The following is a 20,882-nucleotide window of genomic DNA, read 5'->3' as shown; positions in this document are numbered from 1 at the left end:
TTTATAAATAAATTAATAATAATAATAATAATAATAATAATAATCTATGCTTACTTTCTATAACATGTCTTGCAGTAGTATTATACTGACCTCATTCTCATTTTCTTTCTGATGCAGAATTCCCTCCTCATAGTCTTTTATTAGCGCTCGAGCAGTAAGGGTGTGCAGTATCTAGGGGCAAAAATAATAATAATAATAATATAATATTTACTAGAAAATGCATCACAGATTGCATAGCTGTAAACTTCACACCAATCCTAAGCCTTAAAGTTTTCAAATAAACTGGTTTCAGAAATGTATACAGATTTGTAAATTATTTCTATTGAAAAACAACAACAACATAATCCTTCCAGTACTTCTGTCTGCTGTATGTCCTGCAGGAAGTGGTGTATTCTTTCCAGTCCGACACAGTGCTCTCTGCTACCAACTTTTCAAAGCAGTAGCAAATTCCCATAGAAAACTTCTGCTTTGGACAGTTCCTGACATGGACAGAGGTGGCAGCAGAGAGTACTGTGTCAGACTGGAAATAAAATTTTATGCAAAACATACAGCAGCTGATAAGTGCTGGAAGACAGGAGTTTTTTTTTTTTTTAATTAAAGAAGAAGTAATTTACAAGTGTATTACTTTCTCACACCAGTTCATTTATAAAGTCTTTAATAGTCATTATAAGTCTATGGAGCCTGTCTGCTGAGATGAGTTGAGCTGGGTAGTAAAGTAGCTCCTGGCTACATACATAGATCAGTGGGGGTCTCAGTACTAGTGGCTACTATTGCACAACAGGTACCGCAGCAGCAGAGAAGCAGGAGAGGTTTCCTATATAGCAGCTGATAAGTACTGGAATGCCTGTGATTTTAAATTAGAAGTAATTTAAAAATACACTGTATAACTTTCTGACATCCCTTTCTTATGTTAATGAATCTTTTTTTTTTATATCACCTTGTTGGTCCTGGCGCGGAGATACTTATAGCACTGTCCATTTTACTTAAATCGTGGCGCGTTAAAATGTTCCTCTATGGCTGTTTTTATGTCTTTACACAGCCAGGTAAAACTAGTGATTTTTAGCTGAATTCTCTGTTGCAGCCACTAGGTGTCTCACTCCTCCTGTGCACAGCTGCAGTATATGTGTTAGGTTTAAAGAGTCACTGTCGTATTTTTTTATTTTTTTTTTGCAGAAATCAATAGTCCAGGCTATTTTAAGAAACTTTCTAATTGTGTTTATTAGCCAAATATGCCATTATCTGCATGTAAAAAGCCTTTTCCCAGGTCCCCCCCTCCTTCCTCTTTTCCATCCACTGCAAAAAATCTGAAAATTGTGACTTGTTGCAGGAGTCGTACCCTGTCTGCTCTAGGGAGAGGGGAGGGGGGAGGAGGAAGGAGGGAGTTAGCCGGCAGCAGAAAGCAGATAACAGAGGATTACAGGCACGGAGCTGGGTGACAGCTGTAATCTGAGCTCAGACAGGTCACTGGTGACTGTCCCAGGAGATAACGGGTGAGGTATTTGTAGATTAACTCTTTGTTGTCCTGTTTTGGTCTTTTCTTTAGCTCTCTCCATAGGAGAACAATGAAGACAGGGGGGAGAGCTTCAAACTGCTTTTTCATGATAAAAATGCATTTTTTGGCTAATAAACCTAATTACAAAGTTTCTTAAAATCGCCTGGACTATTGATTTCTGCAAAAAAAAAATTCACGACAGTGACACTTCAAGGAGAAGTCCGGCGTTTTCAAAAATCCGGCAGCCGGCAGGGGAAGGGGAAGAATTGATTACAAGTAACAACTTACCTCTCCCTGTACCCGTGGTGAGCGTCTGGAGCAGTCGCAGTCTTCGAGTCCTCCATGTCATGACCCAGCTGATGGACAGCCTGCTCAGCCTGTCAGTGACTGGGGCAGGACATCTGTCACTGATTAGCTGATCGGCCAATCCATCAGCCGGAACAGGCCTTTTCTTCCAAGTCGTGAAGTCATCAAAACTTCTGGCAGGGGTCCAGCAGCTGCTCCAGCCGCTCGCCGTGGGCACAAGCTGGGGTAAATTCCTTCTTGTAATCAATTCCCCCCCCCTTCCTCTGCAGGCTGCCGGCTTTTAGAAAAGCAGGACTTCTCCTACAAGCTATGTCTGTATGTGATGCTTTATGGAGCAGACACTCTATACACTCTTTTCTCTCCTCTTTCATACTTTCTCTCACACCACCCTATATAAGGTAGGGATTTTCTGTGTAGGACACAGGTTCCTGCTGCAGTGACTAAGAGGGCCTGGCTCAGGCCAGAGCCCTGAACAGGGACTACACCTCTAGCTAACATGCAGTGCTAAACCCAAGAGGCGGTATAACCGGATCATAGGAGAGACACCCTTGCCTACGCTTAGGATCTTTACGGCCGGGACAGTAACCCCCTAAGAAAAAGGCATAGGAACTGATCCTCAGCAAAGCAAAGCTGCATTAAGCCTACGTACTTTACTGACGCAAGCCCATCTACTTGGGGTTAGGCTTCAGTTGGAACTACACCTAGAGAGAAAGACCTAGGACTTCGTTTCAGGGTGTTCCCAGATACTGAGAGGCAGAAGACGTTCAGATAACAAAGATTTATCTAAACATGAGTGCAAGAAGTTCACTACAAGATTTAATTATTTCTTTACACACATGCCGGCAGAGTACTGCACTAATTAGGCAAGGGTTCCTACCCGGCCCCTACACTACTCTCTTTCAAGACATGTCACCACTCTCTCTTATCACTGTCTGCACAAGTAAACTCTGAAGTTCTTGAAGGGGTTATCCAGCGCTACAAAAGCATGGCCACTTTCTTCCAGAGACAGCACCACTTTGGGTGTTGGTTTTGTAAATCAGTTCAATTGAAGTGAATGGAGTTTAATGGCAAACAGCTCCTGAACTGGGGACAAGAGTCATATTCAGGGGCGTAACTACCACTGTAGCAGCCAAAGCCCCCTAAGCTGTCATCATTAGCAGCACCCTGGGTTCTGGGTCTAATTAATATATATTATGGCATAAAGATTTTCACTGGATCAGTGATTTAGCGGAGGTGACAGATTACCTTCAAAAGGGTTATCCAGCAAAACATGACCACTTTTTTCTAAAGACAGCACGATCCTTGTCTCCAGTTTTGGTGTTGGGTTTGCAACTTGATGCCACTGAAGTCAATGGAGCCTAATTGCAAACCACACTTGACGTGGAGACAAGAGTGGTGATGTCTCTGGGAGAAAGTGGCCATGTATTTCTAACGCTTGATAACCCCTTTAAAGTAGAACTGTCATCACAAAAAACTTTTGACATGTCAGAGAGATATGTCAAAAGTTTTTATCGGTCAGGGTCTGATTGTTCACACCCTGACTAATCAACAGAATGAGCGAGGCACGGTCTGCTCCCTGCTGTGCATTATGAGGCTGTCTTATGCTGGGTTTACACGGAACGATTATCGTCGAATTTGCATGATAACCATCGAATTTGAACGATAATCGTACGTGTAAACACAGCGAACGATCGAACGGCGAGCGAGAAATCGTTTATTTTGATCTTTTATCTTGTTGTTAAATCGTCGTTCGCAAAAAATTCGCTGATCGTTCAGTGTAAACAGTCATCACGCGGAAGTCCGGACGCTCACAGCTCGGCCCCCCGTTCGCAGCCTGGCCCCCGCTCGCATCCCGGCCCCCCGCTCATCCGCAGCCCGTTGCGCCGGGTCGATTGCCACCCGCACCGATCGCCACCCCCGCTGCCGCTGCTCCGATAGTCCCCCCGCCGCCACTCCGATCGCCCCCACTGATTGGCTGAAGAGGAGCCGTTTGAAATTCCCGGCTCATCCCGGCGATCGGAGCGGTGGCGGGGGGGGGGGGGGGGCGATCGGGGCGGCCGTGGGGGGGGGCGATCGGAGCGGCGGCGGGGGCGATCGGAGCGGCGGCGGGGGGGCAATCGGAGCGGGGGTGGCGATTGGAGCGGCCGGCGCAGGGGGCTGCGGTTGAGCGGGGGGCTGGGCTGCGAGCTGGAGGCCGGGCTGCGGGCGGGTCGGCTGCGGGCGCGCGATTGCAAAACGATCCCAAAACTATTTTTCCGTACCATATATCGTACCATCTAAACGCTGATCGTTATGAAAAAAAAATTGTTACTCCGACATCGTTAATCGTACGATTGTTAATCGTTAATCGTACGACCAATTATCATTTCGTGTAAACCCAGCATTACCAAGTGACTTCTCACTACTCATTGGTGAGGGTCTAAACACTCAGACCCAGACTGATCAAAACTTTTGACATGTCTGACATGTCAAAAGATTTTGTGATGACAGTACCTCTTTAAAGGGGTTCTCCGTCCAAGCGTAATTTGTAGCTCTGCCATCGGAAATGTGACATCTTGGCACAGCGGCGTTCCATATCCGCCATTCTGTGCCGTGACGTCAGCTGCAGAGGGTGTCTCTTGTCCCAGGCTGTGCCACCCTCCTCTTCAGACACAGCACTGTGCTGTACTCTCTCAATAAGCAAGAGCACAGCCGAGAAAGCAGAGCCGTACTCTCACTTATAACCAGATACAGCACAGCGCTGTGTCTGAAGAGGAGGGTGGCACAGCCTGGGACAAGAGACGTCCTCTGCACCTGACTTCACGGTACCAAATAGCGGCACTGGAACATTACACTTCTGGTGCCAGAACTGTGTGCAAAGTAAGCTTTGCTGGAGAACCCCTTTAAGGTTAGGGTTAGGGTTGGAGAAAAAAAACTACTGACTTTATTAATACGTAGAAAAATAATGAGTAATATAACGTACTGTCCCAGTTGTCTTCTGTAGCTCAGTGGTCGAAATCACGGTTTCAATCTCTTCATTGTCAATTACAGCGTTAATAGTTGCCTGAAACAATGAAAATTTATTTTAAGAGATGACACCGAATATCAAAGGAAAAATTTGAATTTATTAATAAATAACAAATTGATTTTTTAAAATTATTTACATCATTATTAGTTAGTACTATCTAGGAAAATCTAAAAATGCAAACAATACCTTAAAACGTTGCGGGCTAGGTTTGTTGTCCGTGAATCTATCCTTTGGGTCAACATATTAATTTTAACCTGTGGCAATACATTTATATGTGGATTTTTCTGTAGATTCGCTGTGAATTTTAATCTACTGTATGCACTGCAGAGGGTCAAACACTGTAAGAATCCACATAAAGTATTGACATGTTGTGGATTTAAAATCACCACATCAGTTTACGCATGGATATACATGCTGGATACAGCTATAGATACTGTAAGGGCCCTATTTCTCAACCTGTGCGTTTGATATAAAAATAGGAACAACTTTACTGTAGAGCTTTTGCAGGTTAACAGTATACGTTTAACAGGCAATAATCTTGATACAGACTTGAGTGCTTAACTTAGAGTTTAAGGTAGGTACTTGAGAAGAGCACAAGTAGTTGTAGTGCTTTGTAGGAAAGTAGAGAGAACAGGAGAGAGTTTACCAGAGGAGCCCTGTGCCCAGTGTAGCCTTGTACTCTGCTGGAACCTTGGTAGATATCTTTAGTAGTGAAGTGATACTCGTACTCACGTTTAGACAACTGTCTTACAGCCTTCTGCCCCCTAGTGTCGTAGAAACCATCCTAGGTGGGTAGCACAAGCCCCAGCCGTGGTTATCTGGTTGTAGCGAGGTGTCCCAGTTACCTGCACTGCGCAGTAGGATACGTAGACCTTCATATATCGGTAGCTTTGTCCTACTGGGATCAGCTCCTCTTGTATCAGGAGTCTGCATGGGCTAGGGTGTTCCTTGAGGGTTACTCTCCCTTACTTGTGCTTAGCATATTTAGTAGTTGCTTTAGGAAAACTGTTAGTCTCTAGCTGCATCTGTTCACACTAGGTACCTAGTCTGAACAGACTTCACTTAATACCTCCCACATGGAGCTAACTCCTCCTACAGGGCTGTGAGTGTAGAGAAAGGCTAGAGAGGATAGGTAGAAAAGAAAGAGCACCTCCTAGTGGTCAGCACATAACAAACTGGTACAAATAACATTAACCCATTACTTCCTTCAGCTGTGCAATAGTAATAGTAACACATATATAGACCAGTGACACCTAGTGGGGAAACTTTAAAATACCTCATCTATAACTTAACCTGAGAACATTTGGACAGGTGAATAAAAGAAAAAATAACACCAGTGGTGGGACACCACACTATCACACAGAGAGATGTGTGGCCGATAGCCTATCATTTTTTTGCCGGTCAAAATTATATGATTGTTTGAGTGTTTTTTGGTGGACTATTGCTGGCCCTATTACAAAGGGCAATGTTGGCTTGATGTACTTCACTTCATCTGTATAAGCAATATAGCAACAACCTGTTCCTTGTTTATGGTCTATTCCTGGCTTTGGCCTCAATAATTCTGTCAGATAATCTGTCTGTGTAAACACACAATTATCCAGCCACCACTACTATATAATATACGCACCTGAGTGCAATGAGAGACAAACCCGTAAACCATAACACTCTCTTTTTGGAATACAGCTGGTATGTTTGTCGGGGCTTGCAGGATCTCAGAGGAGGTCTGATTGTACTGTTCCCACTTCACGGTAATATCTGTACATACAGGATAGTACATCCGGCTTGTGTACCTCTCCATCTATGACAGAAGGTAAGAATATGAGCTTATTATGTTAGGCAAGGTACATGCTGTTTTTAGCACAAAAAATCTAACTGGGAAAATTGGCTCCAGTCCAAACTTTAGGAAAAGTTTGGTTCAATGTAAGGGCAAACATTGCATGTTTAGTTTCGTGCAAACCTGGTAAACTGGCTTTGGCTCATTATTAAGAGCACTAGATATATATATTTTTTTGTTCTAGGGTTATTGCTAGGTTTGGGTTTGCCTCTTCATACTTTGGAACTTTATGTACTTGGATGACTCCGCTAGTTAAATGAACCCTCCATGTTGAGGATTGTAAACCCATCAATGCATAAACTTCCTTTGAAAAAAAAATATTAATAATTTTCACTTGATCATCACAGTTTCAGATCTAGTGTAAGGCTGCATTTACACATAGTATTGTGGTCAGTATATGATCCTCTTTTTGGTCATTATTGGAAGTGGAACTGAAACTGAGAAAAACTATGGTGGGAAGTATTTGCAGTTTTTTTTCAGTATTTTGTACTGTATACACTCCTATTTTTGTGACCCAGGACAGTCCACAGTCTAGTGTAAATGCTGACCCTGGACAGTCCATAGCCTAGTGTAAATGCTGACCCTGGACAGTCCACAGTCTAGTGTAAATGCTGACACCGGACAGTCCACAGTCTAGTGTAAATGCTGACACCGGACAGTCCACAGTCTAGTGTAAATGCTGACACCGGACAGTCCACAGTCTAGTGTAAATGCTGACCCCGGACAGTCCACAGTCTAGTGTAAATGCTGACACTGGACAGTCCACAGTCTAGTGTAAATGCTGACACCGGATAGTTCACAGCCTAGTGTAAATGCTGACACTGGACAGTCCACAGTCTAGTGTAAATGCTGACACCGAACAGTCCACAGTCTAGTGTAAATGCTGACCCTGGACAGTCCACAACCTAGTGTAAATGCTGACCTTGGATAGTCCACAGCCTAGTGTAATTGCTGACCTTGGATAGTACACAGCCTAGTGTAAATGCTGACCCCGGACAGTCCACAACCTAGTGTAAATGCTGACCTTGGATAGTCCACAGCCTAGTGTAAATGCTGACCCCGGACAGTCCACAACCTAGTGTAAATGCTGACCTTGGATAGTCCATAGCCTAGTGTAAATGCTGACCCCGGACAGTCCACAACCTAGTGTAAATGCTGACCCCGGACAGTCCACAACCTAGTGTAAATGCTGACACCGGATAGTCCACAGTCTAGTGTAAATGCTAACCCCGGACTGTCTACAACCTAGTGTAAACACTGCTGGAGCCGTCTTTTGTTTCCAATTGAGAACCAAAAACTGACCTATTTACTATGCCTAAAACCAGCCAATTGGAGATATATATATCATACAAACTAAAAATAGAAAGGTATAAGTTTTGCCAATTCAGGTTTACCCCTCATTAGTCGGTCCAGAGTGACCTTTTGTATTGTTTGTTCTATGGGGATATATATATTTTTTAAAGGTATTATTAAAAGTAATATTTTAATTGTCACCCTATTCTGTGATTTTTTTTATTTTTTTTGCTTTCAATTGGAGGTGTCTACCGTCGAGATCGCGTTCTCTTATTTGGCGCTTTGGCGGTTTGGGCTACTGTGAAGTTGTATTTCAGGTGTAGTTGGACATCCATCATTTAATGACAAGTAGTGGTCGTTAAATAAAAACAGTTGTTATTTCGATGGGGTTTGAACATAGCCATATAGTGATACTGAGCATTGTGATATTTGTGAATGTCTGTTTAAATGTGAGCACAAAGAGTGATCAATAAGCCCAACCAGTGGTTTAGGTATCACATCTACCTCCTGGATAGTGATGAGCGAACATGTTCCAGCTCTCTGCAGTGATGAGTGCCGGAGTGACGTCACTGCAGATCAGTAGTCCTGCCCCCAGTGCACCATATGGATTAAACTACAAAGCCCACGAAAACAGCAGAAAACTGGATTAAGGTAAGAAAATTATTTTATCCTCAATAGGGAGACATTAATTAACTTAACTATTACTTCTTGGGAATAATAGAACTTATTAAATTAACTTAACTGATTTATCCTTTATCCTCAATAGGGAGAATGTGGTAATAATCCAGAAGACTGTTATTGGAAGGAGGGCGGGAATTACCATTGATATTAGTGGTCAGCATATTGGGGGACATTTGTGTTATTATAAGTTAGATGTTACCTGCTCACTCCATTTGCTCTTATATATGTCAGCAAAATGCTGAAAGGCTCCGCATCCATACTGTGCAAAGCACCTGAGCAGATGCTTATTAGCTGTGGTCCTGATGAAAAGAAATATAAAAGTAATACATGCCGATAAGGAATAGCTTGTGCTTCATCTTATATATCACGCAGTGTGGCCAATATATACAATCCATCAAGAAACTGATACGACATTGCACACTTTATATAATAAACATGGTACATAGGCGTTTAAAGGAAAATTATTTTTTCTGTCCATCTGAAATCCCTCAGATATTCATCAAGGGCCACAGTTTTGTGGTAGAATAATTTTTTCCTGCTACATCTGGAAATACATGTCTTGCATTTTTAAAGGGGTACTCAAGAGAAACAACATTGTTTTTAAATCAACTGGTGTAAGAAAAGTTAGAGATTTGTAAATTACTTCTATTTAAAAAAAAAAAAACCTGAAGTGTTACAGTACTTATCAGCTGTTGTATGTTCTGCAGGAAGTGGTGTATTCTTTCCAGTCTGACACAGTGCTCTCTGCTGCCACCTCTGTCTGGCCCAATTCACCATTGCTCACAATGGAGAGTGCGGCCGGAGCTGCACACTCCATTGTGTGAACTGACATTCAATTTCGTGCAGCCGGAGGAAATCCCGGCCATCTCGTATACTATGAGTATACGCTCCGGGTGGGATTTCATACATTTAAATACAACGCAAATAGCAACAGCAGCCATGATTTACACAAAACATACTTTGTGTGAACATGGCCTGACACGATGGATCCTATTCACTTCCTCATGGATATTTCGGGCTGTCAGAAGTTTTAAAGACTATTGTATTTCAGAAACCACAAAAATCCAATACACACACAGAAATTATTTGTACAGACTACATAATAGATCATGCCTTCCTCAAAAGTATTGCTTAGGTCCAATCAATGTCATAGGGTCTACAAGCGGGAATACTTTAGGATGAATATAAAATACCAACAAAGAATTGAGTAATGGCTTACCCCACACCACAAGTGAACAGCTGGGTGTGATCCTTATTTTTGGTTAAAATTTGAAAGATCAAGTTCTCATTTTGGAAATGTCCGTCACTGATGAGGAGAACTTTATGAGGTCTGTTTTTTGGTCTGAGCAAACACAGCGATTGCAGAACCTTCCAGAACTCAGTGCTCCCCATGTTGGGTTGGGCCTCCTATTGATGAAAACGTTACAGTAAACCAAGGTATATTACATGTAGAAGACTGTATAATTCTCAAGAGAGTACAAGTATATAACATCTGCTGGGCTCCTTACATTTATAAACTGTTTCACATCTGAACTGTCCCATGGGACGGGCTTTGGGTGGGAATAAAGCTCTGTATAATCTGGAAAAAAAAAATTTTTATATAAAAATATTCATGATACCTCATGCTAGATTTTTGGTGCCCTAGGCAGATAAAGCAAACCTCTATATAATAGTCATCCAGCTACTAAGTAACAATATACAAGGGACAAGTACTGTATTATCATCATACATATTACTGTCATACTGTCACTGACCAAACCTAATATACTGAGACCAACATTACCAATAATACCAGTATACAAGGGGCACATAATCCAGACATGCCATAACCACCACACAGTGACTGAATAATACCGCCATACTGTTATTAAACAGAAACCAGTATATCAAGAGTATCAGTAAACAGTACCACCAGACCATGACCACATAGCACAACAGCATAACACATAGCATAACAACACAGTGCCTGAATATTACCTCCATACTGTTACTGAACAAAAAACCCTATACACAGACTATTATTACCCCCATATAGTGACCATATAGTGGTTGTTACATACTGTTACATCCAGTGACTTCCAGATTCACTTCAAGAATTTTCATTGATGTTTCCTCATATATTCTATTTTACTATGTATATTATAAATTATTTTTGAAATCCTGCAGTTTTCCTCTAGCCAGTAAACTGAACAAAAATCTGTCACACCCTGTTCTGTACAGATCACTTTAAAGGGAATCCGTCACTAGGTTTATGTTGCCTTTAATGAGGGCAGTATAAGCTAGTGACAGAAATGCTGAACAGATCGGTGTATTACTTACATCATTCTGTTCAGCTGTTCTCCTAATATGCAGGAGAATGGGCCCCCCCTGTCCTCCAGCTGCTGATTGACAGCTGTCTGCCTATACACAGTATATATACACAGAACAGATAGACAACAGCCATTCAGCAGCCTTTAGGCAGAGGCAGCTGGTGCTCATTAATATAGAGGACTACTGAGCACACACACATAATGGAAAGGACTAGTTTGCAGTGCTCAGAGCCATTGTTATTTAGGAGGTTATCTCCGAATCAGTAGCACAGAACAATACACCATTCTGTTCAGCTTCTTGGTTACGAGCTTATGCTACCCTGAGATAGAAGGGCATAAACCTACTGAAAGAGTATCTTCAAGCAGTGACACTGAAAGGTGACCTTTGCCTCCCTTGTGCATTGACCTTTGCATAGGTCACAGAACATGTCTAGAAACCTTTCCCATATAAGTGAATAGGGTTCTCTCCTGTCTATTGTGCCTAAGTCCAAAGTTATTGTTTTTCCATGACACGAGTAGGACAACACAAGGACAAAGGGGGAGGCCCAGTAGTGATCCACTTACTCAAAACATGTCCACTTGCGTCAATGTGCTGTTGTACTGGTGTCATGAAGATACAATAAAGTCTGGGAGAGTTTTATTCACGCGATGCATATTCCTTTTTCTCATGGAGTTTCTTCTGATGTGATCCTGTGCCTGGTCTGTGCGCACACATGTAGATAAGCTGAGTTTCTGGCTTTCCTCTTGTCCATTTTACTGAAGGTCTACGGTTTTCCATATAAGCAGAACCTGTACCTGTAGCACTGTTAGCTGTTAATCCAAGGATACACGTGGTACCTTTCATATATCTATCTGTGCTTCCTGGGTGTAGAGAAATGCTTTTATTCTCTTATACAAAGAGTCGTGATGTAATCACACATGGCAGTAAATTTTTTTGGGAAAACAATCATTGCAGTTTTTGATCCAAAACCAGAAGTGGATTCAAAGTAATGGGAAAAATAAAGGAAGCATTTATATGTCTCCTACCTGCCAGATCCACTCCTGGCTTTGGTTCAAAAACTGCCATGTGTAAAACCAGTAAGAGTCCTATTACAAGGGCCGATGGGGGCTTGATGAATACTGTAAATGAGCGCCGATCTGCTAGATCGGCGCTTATTTGCTGGGCCTATTACACGGCCCAATAATCATTTAGCAAGGACTGCACATACATTGTTACCAATGTCCTTGCAGCCCTTGCCCAAATAGTATACTTTACCCATCCCTAGAGCCCTAGAGCGTGGATGGGCAATGTATACTGTTTGTAGAAACGTCAGCTGCCGGCCACACATTGCTATTACATATAGTGATGGACGGTTGGCGCCCAATGATTTTAGATTTGGGTCTAAAGAAACTATCAACCAATGATAGTTTCATTGGCTGGTTGTTGTCTCTATTACACATAGCGATAATCAACCGAATCAGCACTGTGTAATAGGGCCCAAAGGAGGTGTTTCAGCTAGGTGCACTTCAGGAAAGCCTCTTTGACTCTTCTTGCTATATAATAAAAGCATTTCTCTATGTTCTGGAAGCACAGACTGATATATGAAAGGTACCAGGTGTCTTCCTGATCTAACAGCTATCTTGCAGTTTGAAACGTGAATTGCAGTTGACACATTCCCTTTTAATAGTTCACTAGAATATACAAAAGAAACTTACCTGACCCAAAAAGGACAATGTTCAAATAACATTGTGCAGAATGAACTGCCAGCAGAGCAACCTCTTTAGCGCTGTTAAAACAGGACTCCATAGAGTTAGAACAGTCCAGGCATATTGTCATACACATAGCTTCAAAATCTCTTTGAAATTCAGGTTGAAAAACCAACAGACATGCCTATAAAACAGAATAAACAATAACTCATCAGGGTATGGCTATGTTCCCACACACTTTTGGCAGCTTTTTGAGCCTTCTTAAAGGAGACACAGAAACGCTAGTATGTGTGCGGGCACTCCAGTCAATAAATATGCAGGTACGGGCTAAGCACACAGGACCCAATCTTCCGTCACACCATCGGGGGTGCTCTGCTGGTAGATACAGTTCTTGAATCTTTCCAAAGAGAGTCAATAGCAAAACTCACCCATAGGTACAAGAAGCTTTATTTCACAGGCAGATAATGGACAAACAATAGTGCAATCCACAGGAAGAACTTTTAGCAGCTTTTTGAGCCTTCTTAAAGGAGACATCCAGCGAAAAATTTTATTAAAGTATTGTATTGCCCCCAAAAAGTTATTCAAATCCCCAATATACACTTATTACGGGAAATGCTTATACAGTGCTTTTTACCTCCACTTTTACCACCTACACTACTGCATCAAGGCTTCACTTCCTAGATAACATGGTGATGTTACTTCCTGGATAAAATGGTGATGTCACGGCCCGACTCCCAGAGCTGTGCGGGCTGTGGCTGCTGGAGAGGTTGATGGCAGGGGGACACTGGGGGACACAGGGCACTGGAGGACACTGAGCATCCCTCTGCCATCATCCTCTCCAGCAGCCACAGCCCATACAGCTCTGGGAGTCGGGTCGTGACATCACCATTTTATCCAGGAAGTGACATCACCATTTTATCCAGGAAGTGAAGCCTTGATGCAGTAGTAAGTGCAGGGAAAAAAGCACTTTATGTGCATTTCCCATAATAAGTGTATATTGGTAATTTATATAACTTTTGGGGGGCAATACAATACTTTAATAAAAATTTTCACTGGACTTCCCCTTTAAGTATAGTATAGCTGTTTTGTATGGATAAGTAACAGCTGGATACTCTGGGGAGAATATATATATTTACTATATGTTACCTCAGTGTCTTGATCTGGGTGTTTCTCAACCAACATTCTTGAGATACAGGTATTTTCCACACCTATCTCTATAGAACAACCTTTACCATTGAAGTAACTGGCCTTCTGTGTTTGAATTACAGCCTTGTACTCTGTGTTCTGCAATAGAGACACAATTCATAGATTTACAATGGCTTAAACATTGAATTAAAGTATGAGACATAAATAAGTTTAATGTCACAAATGTCCAAAGAAAACTAATAGCAGGTTAGAACACTCTAACCTACTAATATCCTACAGGGCTGGGAATGCAGAGAATGATGGTAATTTTCTTACTTTCACCCTCAGTCCCCTTTTTGTTAAATCCTTTATTTTATTAATATGTAAATTAGGCAGTCCAGTGCACTGGGGGCGGGACTACAGGCCTCAGTGCACCGATCCGCCACAGCCTCCTTATGAATATTTATTTGGCACTCTGCAGTGAGGAGCGGCTGGAGTAATGGTCACTGCAGACTGCTGCCTCTATATACATGAAGAGCATGGCAGGTAGGTGAATCGATGCACTGAGGGATGTGGTCCCGCCCCCAGTGCACTGAACTGCCTAATTTACGTATAAAAAAATGTAAGATTTAACTAAATTTGAGGCAATGATGAAAACTACCTTCTTTCTCAGCGTCCCCAGCCCTACGGGAACAAAACAGCAGGTTAAAGTCTTCTATAATATATGCAAGCAAAACATTTCACACCAAAAAAAATACCTGGTCTGGTTTGTTTAAAAAAAAAACAAAAAAAACATGGGGTTTAAGAACAGTAAAGCTTAAAAAAATCCAAGCAATTCCTTCGCTCTTCCTTCAATTTTATTTTACCTCACATCCCAATTATAGGTGTAATACAAAGGAAAATATCTAACCTGCTAATATATATCCCTTGTTACAGCCACAGAGGCGTCCTGTGCTCCAGGACGCTGCCATGCCCACTCCCTGACCCTGTCTTCTGTGGCGGACGCCAAAGCCCATGTGCAGGGGTCCAGCACCAGGGCCGCCGATAGGGCAGTACAACTGGTACTGCCGTATGGGGCCCGGACCCTAAGAGACACGGGGGGGGGCCCGGCGGGTCCGCCGGCCGCCGCCCCCCGACCGCTACGCTAGGGGGGCCCACACGGCCCCCCTTGCCACCTGTTTTAAAGCATCCCGAGAAGCTGCGGCCGCGCAGCTTCTCGAGATGCACTGATCGCTTTAATGTTCCGCCCGCACAGCGGGCGGAACATTAAAGCGATCAGAATACAGGAGAAGGACCTGTCAGCGTCCTCCTCCTGTATTCTCTCCCATAGGCTGCCGGCACTTCATACCAGCAGCCTATGGGAGGCCGGGCCGTGATCATGTGCCCCTCCGGCAGGCGTGATGATGTGACGTCATCACGTCTGCCGGAAGTCCCGTCCCTGCGGCTCGCAAGATGGAGCCCGAAGAGGAGGAGGAAGAGTTGCTGCCTGCACAGCGCGGATTAGGTGAGTAAGATGTTTGTTTTTTTTAGGGGCACCTCTGGGGGCGTTATTAGTGTATGGGGGGCACCTCTGGGGGCATTATTAGTGTATGGGGGGCACCTCTGGGGGCATTATTAGTGTATGGGGGCACCTCTGGGGGCATTATTAGTGTATGGGGGCACCTCTGGGGGCATTATTAGTGTATGGGGGCATTATTAGTGTATGGGGGCACCTCTGGGGGCATTATTAGTGTATGGGGGCACCTCTGGGGGCATTATTAGTGTATGGGGGCACCTCTGGGGGCATTAGTAGTATATGGGGGCACCTCTGGGGGCATTAGTAGTATATGGGGGCACCTCTGGGGGCATTAGTAGTGTATGGGGGCACCTCTGGGGGCATTATTAGTGTATGGGGGCACCTCTGGGGGCATTATTAGTGTATGGGGGCACCTCTGGGGGCATTAGTAGTATATGGGGGCATTATTAGTGTATGGGGGCACCTCTGGGGGCATTATTAGTGTATGGGGGCACCTCTGGGGGCATTATTAGTATATGGGGGCACCTCTGGGGGCATTATTAGCTCATGGGGGCACCTCTGGGGGCATTATTAGTGTATGGGGGCACCTCTGGGGGCATTATTGGTGTATGGGGGCACCTCTGGGGGCATTATTGGTGTATGGGGGCACCTCTGGGGGCATTATTAGTATATGGGGGCACCTCTGGGGTAGGGCTGGGCGATAATGGCCTAAATCAATATCGCGGTTTATCGTACATGTAGCCGCGGTAACGATAAATTGAACGATAATTATGACACGCCCCCTTTAAAAGCCACACCCCTTTGAAAACCCCATTTTCCGATGGTAATACAAACGTGAATTTACTCCATAGAACAATGTGCAGCAAACTTCACAAGTAATACACAATATTTTGGCACCTCCTACACCATTTTCAAGTGGCACTTGAAAATGGCGTAGGAGATGCCAAAACATTGTATATTACTTGTGAAGTTTGCTGCACATTGTTCTATGGAGTAAATTCACGTTTGTATTACCATCGGAGTATTTTTTACTAGCTGACTTGATCCAAGGTCTGGGATTCGTCTGCTGGCACCCACAGTTTGTTTATTGTGCTGCCTATATTTTTTGCTATATCTATCTTTATACTGTGGGGAGATTTATCAAACATGGTGTAAAGTGAGACTGGCTCAGTTGCCCCTAGCAACCAATCAGATTCCACCTTTCATTTTCCAAAGAGTCTGTGAGGAATGAAAGGTGGAATCTGATTGGTTGCCGGGGGCAACTGAGCATGTTTGATAAGTCTCTCCGTGTGTGTGTGTGTGTATATATGTGTGTATATATATATATATATATATATATATATATATATATATATATATATATATATAATATTATATATACACACACACGTCCAAAATTAGGGTACCGGCACTCCAAATGAAGAATAAGTGTTTTATTTCAGCTCACAGGAACAAACTAGCCAAGGCTAGTTTGTTCCTGTGGGCTGAAATAAAACACTTATTCTTCATTTGGAGTGCCGGTACCCTAATTTTGGACGTGTATATTCTGCATTCGAGGATCCACGGTGCAGGGGTGGCACCCACTCTCCTTATTTACTGCCCGGGTGCCGTGGACTTTTGTTGTTTGTGTAGTAGATAGATAGATAGATAGATAGATAGATAGATAGATAGATAGGAGATAGATAAGAGATAGATAGATAGGAGATGGAGATAGATAGATAGATAGGAGATGGAGATAGATAGATAGATAGATAGATAGATAGATAGATAGATAGGAGATAGATAGATAGGAGATAGATAGATAGATAGATAGATAGATAGATAGGAGATAGATAGATAGATAGGAGATAGATAGATAGGAGATAGATAGATAGGAGATAGATAGATAGATAGATAGATAGATAGATAGATAGATAGATAGATAGGAGATAGATAGATAGATAGATAGGAGATAGATAGATAGATAGATAGATAGATAGGAGATAGATAGATAGGAGATAGATAGATAGATAGATAGATAGATAGATAGATAGATAGATAGATAGATAGATAGGAGATAGATAGATAGATAGGAGATAGATAGATAGGAGATAGATAGATAGGAGATAGATAGATAGATAGATAGATAGATAGGAGATAGATAGGACTCCTATCTATCTATCTATCTATCTATCTATCTATCTATCTCTTTTTACCCAATATCTGCCCCCAGTCACAAGCTGTTCTGGACCCCCCCACCCCCTCTCCCGCATATACACTTGGGGTCAGGTATAGGTCGGCACCTCCATGCTCCACCGGGCACCGCTCTCTCTCTCTCTCTCTCTCTCTCTCTCTCTCCTGCACAGCTACTTTGCATATCCTTTCTTCTCTCCTGCACAGGAATCCTCTGCCCCCGTACCTCAGTGTTGTAGCACATATATCTGCCGGCAGCGTCACCGGCAGATCGTCACACACGGCTGCTTCCAGCACTGCCAAAAGATAACGGGACGCCGAGGATTCCTGTGCGGGACACAGTGCGGTGCCTGGTGGGGGGAGGATGTGCCGACCCATACCTGACCCCAGCAGACACTTTATGTACGGGAGAGGGGAGCAGGGCACACCGTGCAGCTTCCAGAGCCGCCCGGAAGCAGCAGCAGCGCTGAGCACACAGCACGCCTGTGCGCAGCCTGTCATATCTCCAGTCTTCCTCCTCAGGAAGATTAAACGGAGTGGAGCAGAGCATGCGGCCGCCGGGAGGGAGGGGCGAAATACCGCAGATACCGTCCTGGCAGAGTTGAGGTCGGTTAACCGACGCCAGAGACGGTATCGGTATTTTTGCGGTATACCGCCCAGCCCTACTCTGGGGGCATTATTAGTATATGGGGGCACCTCTGGGGGCATTATTGGTATATGGGGGCACCTCTGGGGGCATTATTAGTATATGGGGGCACCTCTGGGGGCATTATTAGTGTATGGGGGCACCTCTGGGGGCATTATTAGTATATGGGGGCCCCTCTGGGGGCATTATTAGTGTATGGGCGCACCTCTGGGGGCATTATTAGTATATGGGCGCACCTCTGGGGGCATTATTAGTATATGGGCGCACCTCTGGGGGCATTATTAGTTCATGGGGGGCACCTCTGGGGGCATTATTAGTGTATGGGGGCACCTCTGGGGGCATTATTAGTATATGGGGGCACCTCTGGGGGCATTATTAGTATATGGGGGCAACTCTGGGGGCATTATTAGTATATGGGGGCACCTCTGGGGGCATTATTAGTTCATGGGGGCACTATTAACTCATGGGGGCATCTCTGGGGGCATTATTAGTGCATGGGGGCACCTCTAGGGGCATTATTAGCTCATGGGGGCACAGCTGGGAATCCTACATACAGGGGGCACAGCAGGGGATCCTACATACAGGGGGCATCCCACACAGCGCAGTTACTATGGGAGCCTACAGGGGGGAGAAAGGAAAGGAAGTTGCTAGAAATGTGCAGAGCCTAAATTGTTTGTCTCGCAGGTTCTAAGGGGATGAAACGTATCTGGAAGGAATCATCATGGAGGTCTGGGCCGGATGGAGAGGAAAAGGGAAAGTGACGCCTCAGATCAAAGAAGACGTCACCTGTGAGTCACTGTATGACACTTTTCTTATTTTGTAGAACATCATTTAGTAGGGGCGCCCCGAGGTGACAGCTACTACATTATCTGTACTCAGAGATATCGCTGTGTTATCTGTGGTGTTACATAGGACTGCAGGTGACATCTACATTATCTGTACTCAGAGGGATATCACTGTGTTATCTGTGCTGTTACATAGGACTGCAGGTGAAATCTACTACATTTTCTGTACTCAGAGATACCACTGTGTTATGTGGTGTTACATAGGACTGCAGGTGATATCAGGTGATTTCTCCAGGTTGCAGAAGTTCAAACTTCATCGTGCCCTGGTGTGCTGGTGTCTGTATGTCTGTATACATGTGTGCTGGTGTCTGTATACATGTGTACTGGTGTCTGTATACATGTGTGCTGGTGTCTGTATACATGTGTGCTGGTGTCTGTATACATGTGTACTGGTGTCTGTATACATGTGTGCTGGTGTCTGTGTGTGAGATTAATTGTAGAGAACTGGCTCATATATCCCATTTTCCCCAGTGGCTTAAAATGTAACCTCTGTTATACAGTTATAAAATTGTAGAACCTAAATGTGAACAAGGTGCAATTCAAATAGACACTTACTTGTATAGCTGTCTCTTGTGCTCTGTATGCGGTGCATTATATTCACCCTTGCAACGTACAATTTATAGCGTGTCTACAAGCCCAGCGGGGCTCATTATGATGGAGACTAAAACTTATACAAGAGTGGGGTCGGGGTTCCCCTGTATTCAGAATGCTGTTGAGTACTAGGCAATGCCCCGTTTGGGGTTATTGAATTTCGAGGGTCTATGCAGAGCAGGATAAAGACACCTCTGCTGCACAAACAGGATCTCCTAGAAAGCGTTCTCACCGCCATGTATTCGCTATCACTGGCTTGGGTGAGCTAAACTAGTCTGCCTGGGGGGGGGGGGGGGTGATTTGTATATGCTCACTAACATGGAACAGCCTCATTATATTAGCCTTATCAACATATTCTATGTTAGTGAGCATACCGGGGGGGGGGGGGATATTGGTGAACATATACAAATCAAACAGCCCCCCCAGACCCTCGAAATTCAATAACCCCAAACGGGGCATTGCCTAGTACTCAACAGCATTCTGAATACAGGGGAACCCCTACCCCACTCTTGTATAAGTTTTAGTCTCCATCATAATGAGCCCCGCTGGGCTTGTAGACTTGCTATAAATTGTACGTGGCAAGGGTGAGTATAACGCACTGCATACAGAGCACAAGAGGCAGCTATACAAGTAAGTGTCTATTTGAATTGCACCTTGTTCACATTTAATTTCTACAATTTTATAACTGTATAACGGAGGTTACATTTTAAGCCACTGGGGAAAATGGGATATATGAGCCAGTTCTCTAGAATTGATCTGAACCAAATTATACCTCCCAGCAAGGCGTGGGGCAAACACACATTTTTTTTTTTTTTTTTATTAATGTGGGGGGCCCAGACACTTTGGTTGTATGGGGCCCCGAAATTCCTGATGGCGGCCCTGTCCAGCACCACCATCTTTTCAGCCACACAGGGAGCCTTTCCTCGTTGTCCTACTCCTGCTTGCTTCCCCACGCTTGCCCCTGCCTCCTTGGACGCGGACGATGGCTCTGTGCAATTTAAAGGGGCAGTATGTCCCTAATTGATCAAGTGTATTAAACACCTCCCTATAAATTCCGGCTTGCGCTGACCCTAGTGTGGGAGCCTCTGCATGCTTTTCATAAGTGTGTGGTCCTAACTCTCTGTGATTCTTGCCCCTGGTTCCTGCCCCCTGTGGTTCCAGCCATGAGTCTTCCTGTGTTCCTGCTTACGTGTCTCCAGCTGCACCTTGCCCGCCGCCACTAGCAAGCCAAACCAGGGGCAGTGACCTGGGGTTGTCCCCCTCAGCAAGTCCATCCCAGCGACCAGCGGCCCCTTAGACTCCGCTCCCTGGTGCGGCTTACATCATCGTTAGCAGCGGTACATTGGATCCACGACTCCAGTCGTGGCATCCCTATAGGA

At 44.1% G+C, this 20,882-nt stretch overlaps 1 protein-coding gene across 1 annotated transcript in view; it reads right to left on the bottom strand.

The window, feature by feature from the left end:
• Nucleotides 1–20,882, bottom strand: part of LOC138794138 (protein mono-ADP-ribosyltransferase PARP4-like) — an 85,471-nt gene that overhangs the window by 21,603 nt on the left and 42,986 nt on the right. The window contains exons 20-27 of the mRNA XM_069972907.1: nt 13,755–13,892; nt 12,618–12,792; nt 10,122–10,192; nt 9,833–10,020; nt 8,813–8,912; nt 6,433–6,603; nt 4,761–4,841; nt 91–171 (exon numbers count right to left, since the gene is read on the bottom strand). Coding sequence (XP_069829008.1) covers nt 91–171; nt 4,761–4,841; nt 6,433–6,603; nt 8,813–8,912; nt 9,833–10,020; nt 10,122–10,192; nt 12,618–12,792; nt 13,755–13,892 — 1,005 coding nt within the window. The remainder of the gene's footprint in view (nt 1–90; nt 172–4,760; nt 4,842–6,432; nt 6,604–8,812; nt 8,913–9,832; nt 10,021–10,121; nt 10,193–12,617; nt 12,793–13,754; nt 13,893–20,882) is intronic.

Source organism: Dendropsophus ebraccatus, chromosome 5 (assembly GCF_027789765.1).
Source record: "Dendropsophus ebraccatus isolate aDenEbr1 chromosome 5, aDenEbr1.pat, whole genome shotgun sequence".
Classification (NCBI taxonomy): domain Eukaryota; kingdom Metazoa; phylum Chordata; class Amphibia; order Anura; family Hylidae; genus Dendropsophus; species Dendropsophus ebraccatus.
Note: the sequence above shows the minus strand (reverse complement) of the source record. Positions and strands in the feature narration are given on the sequence as shown.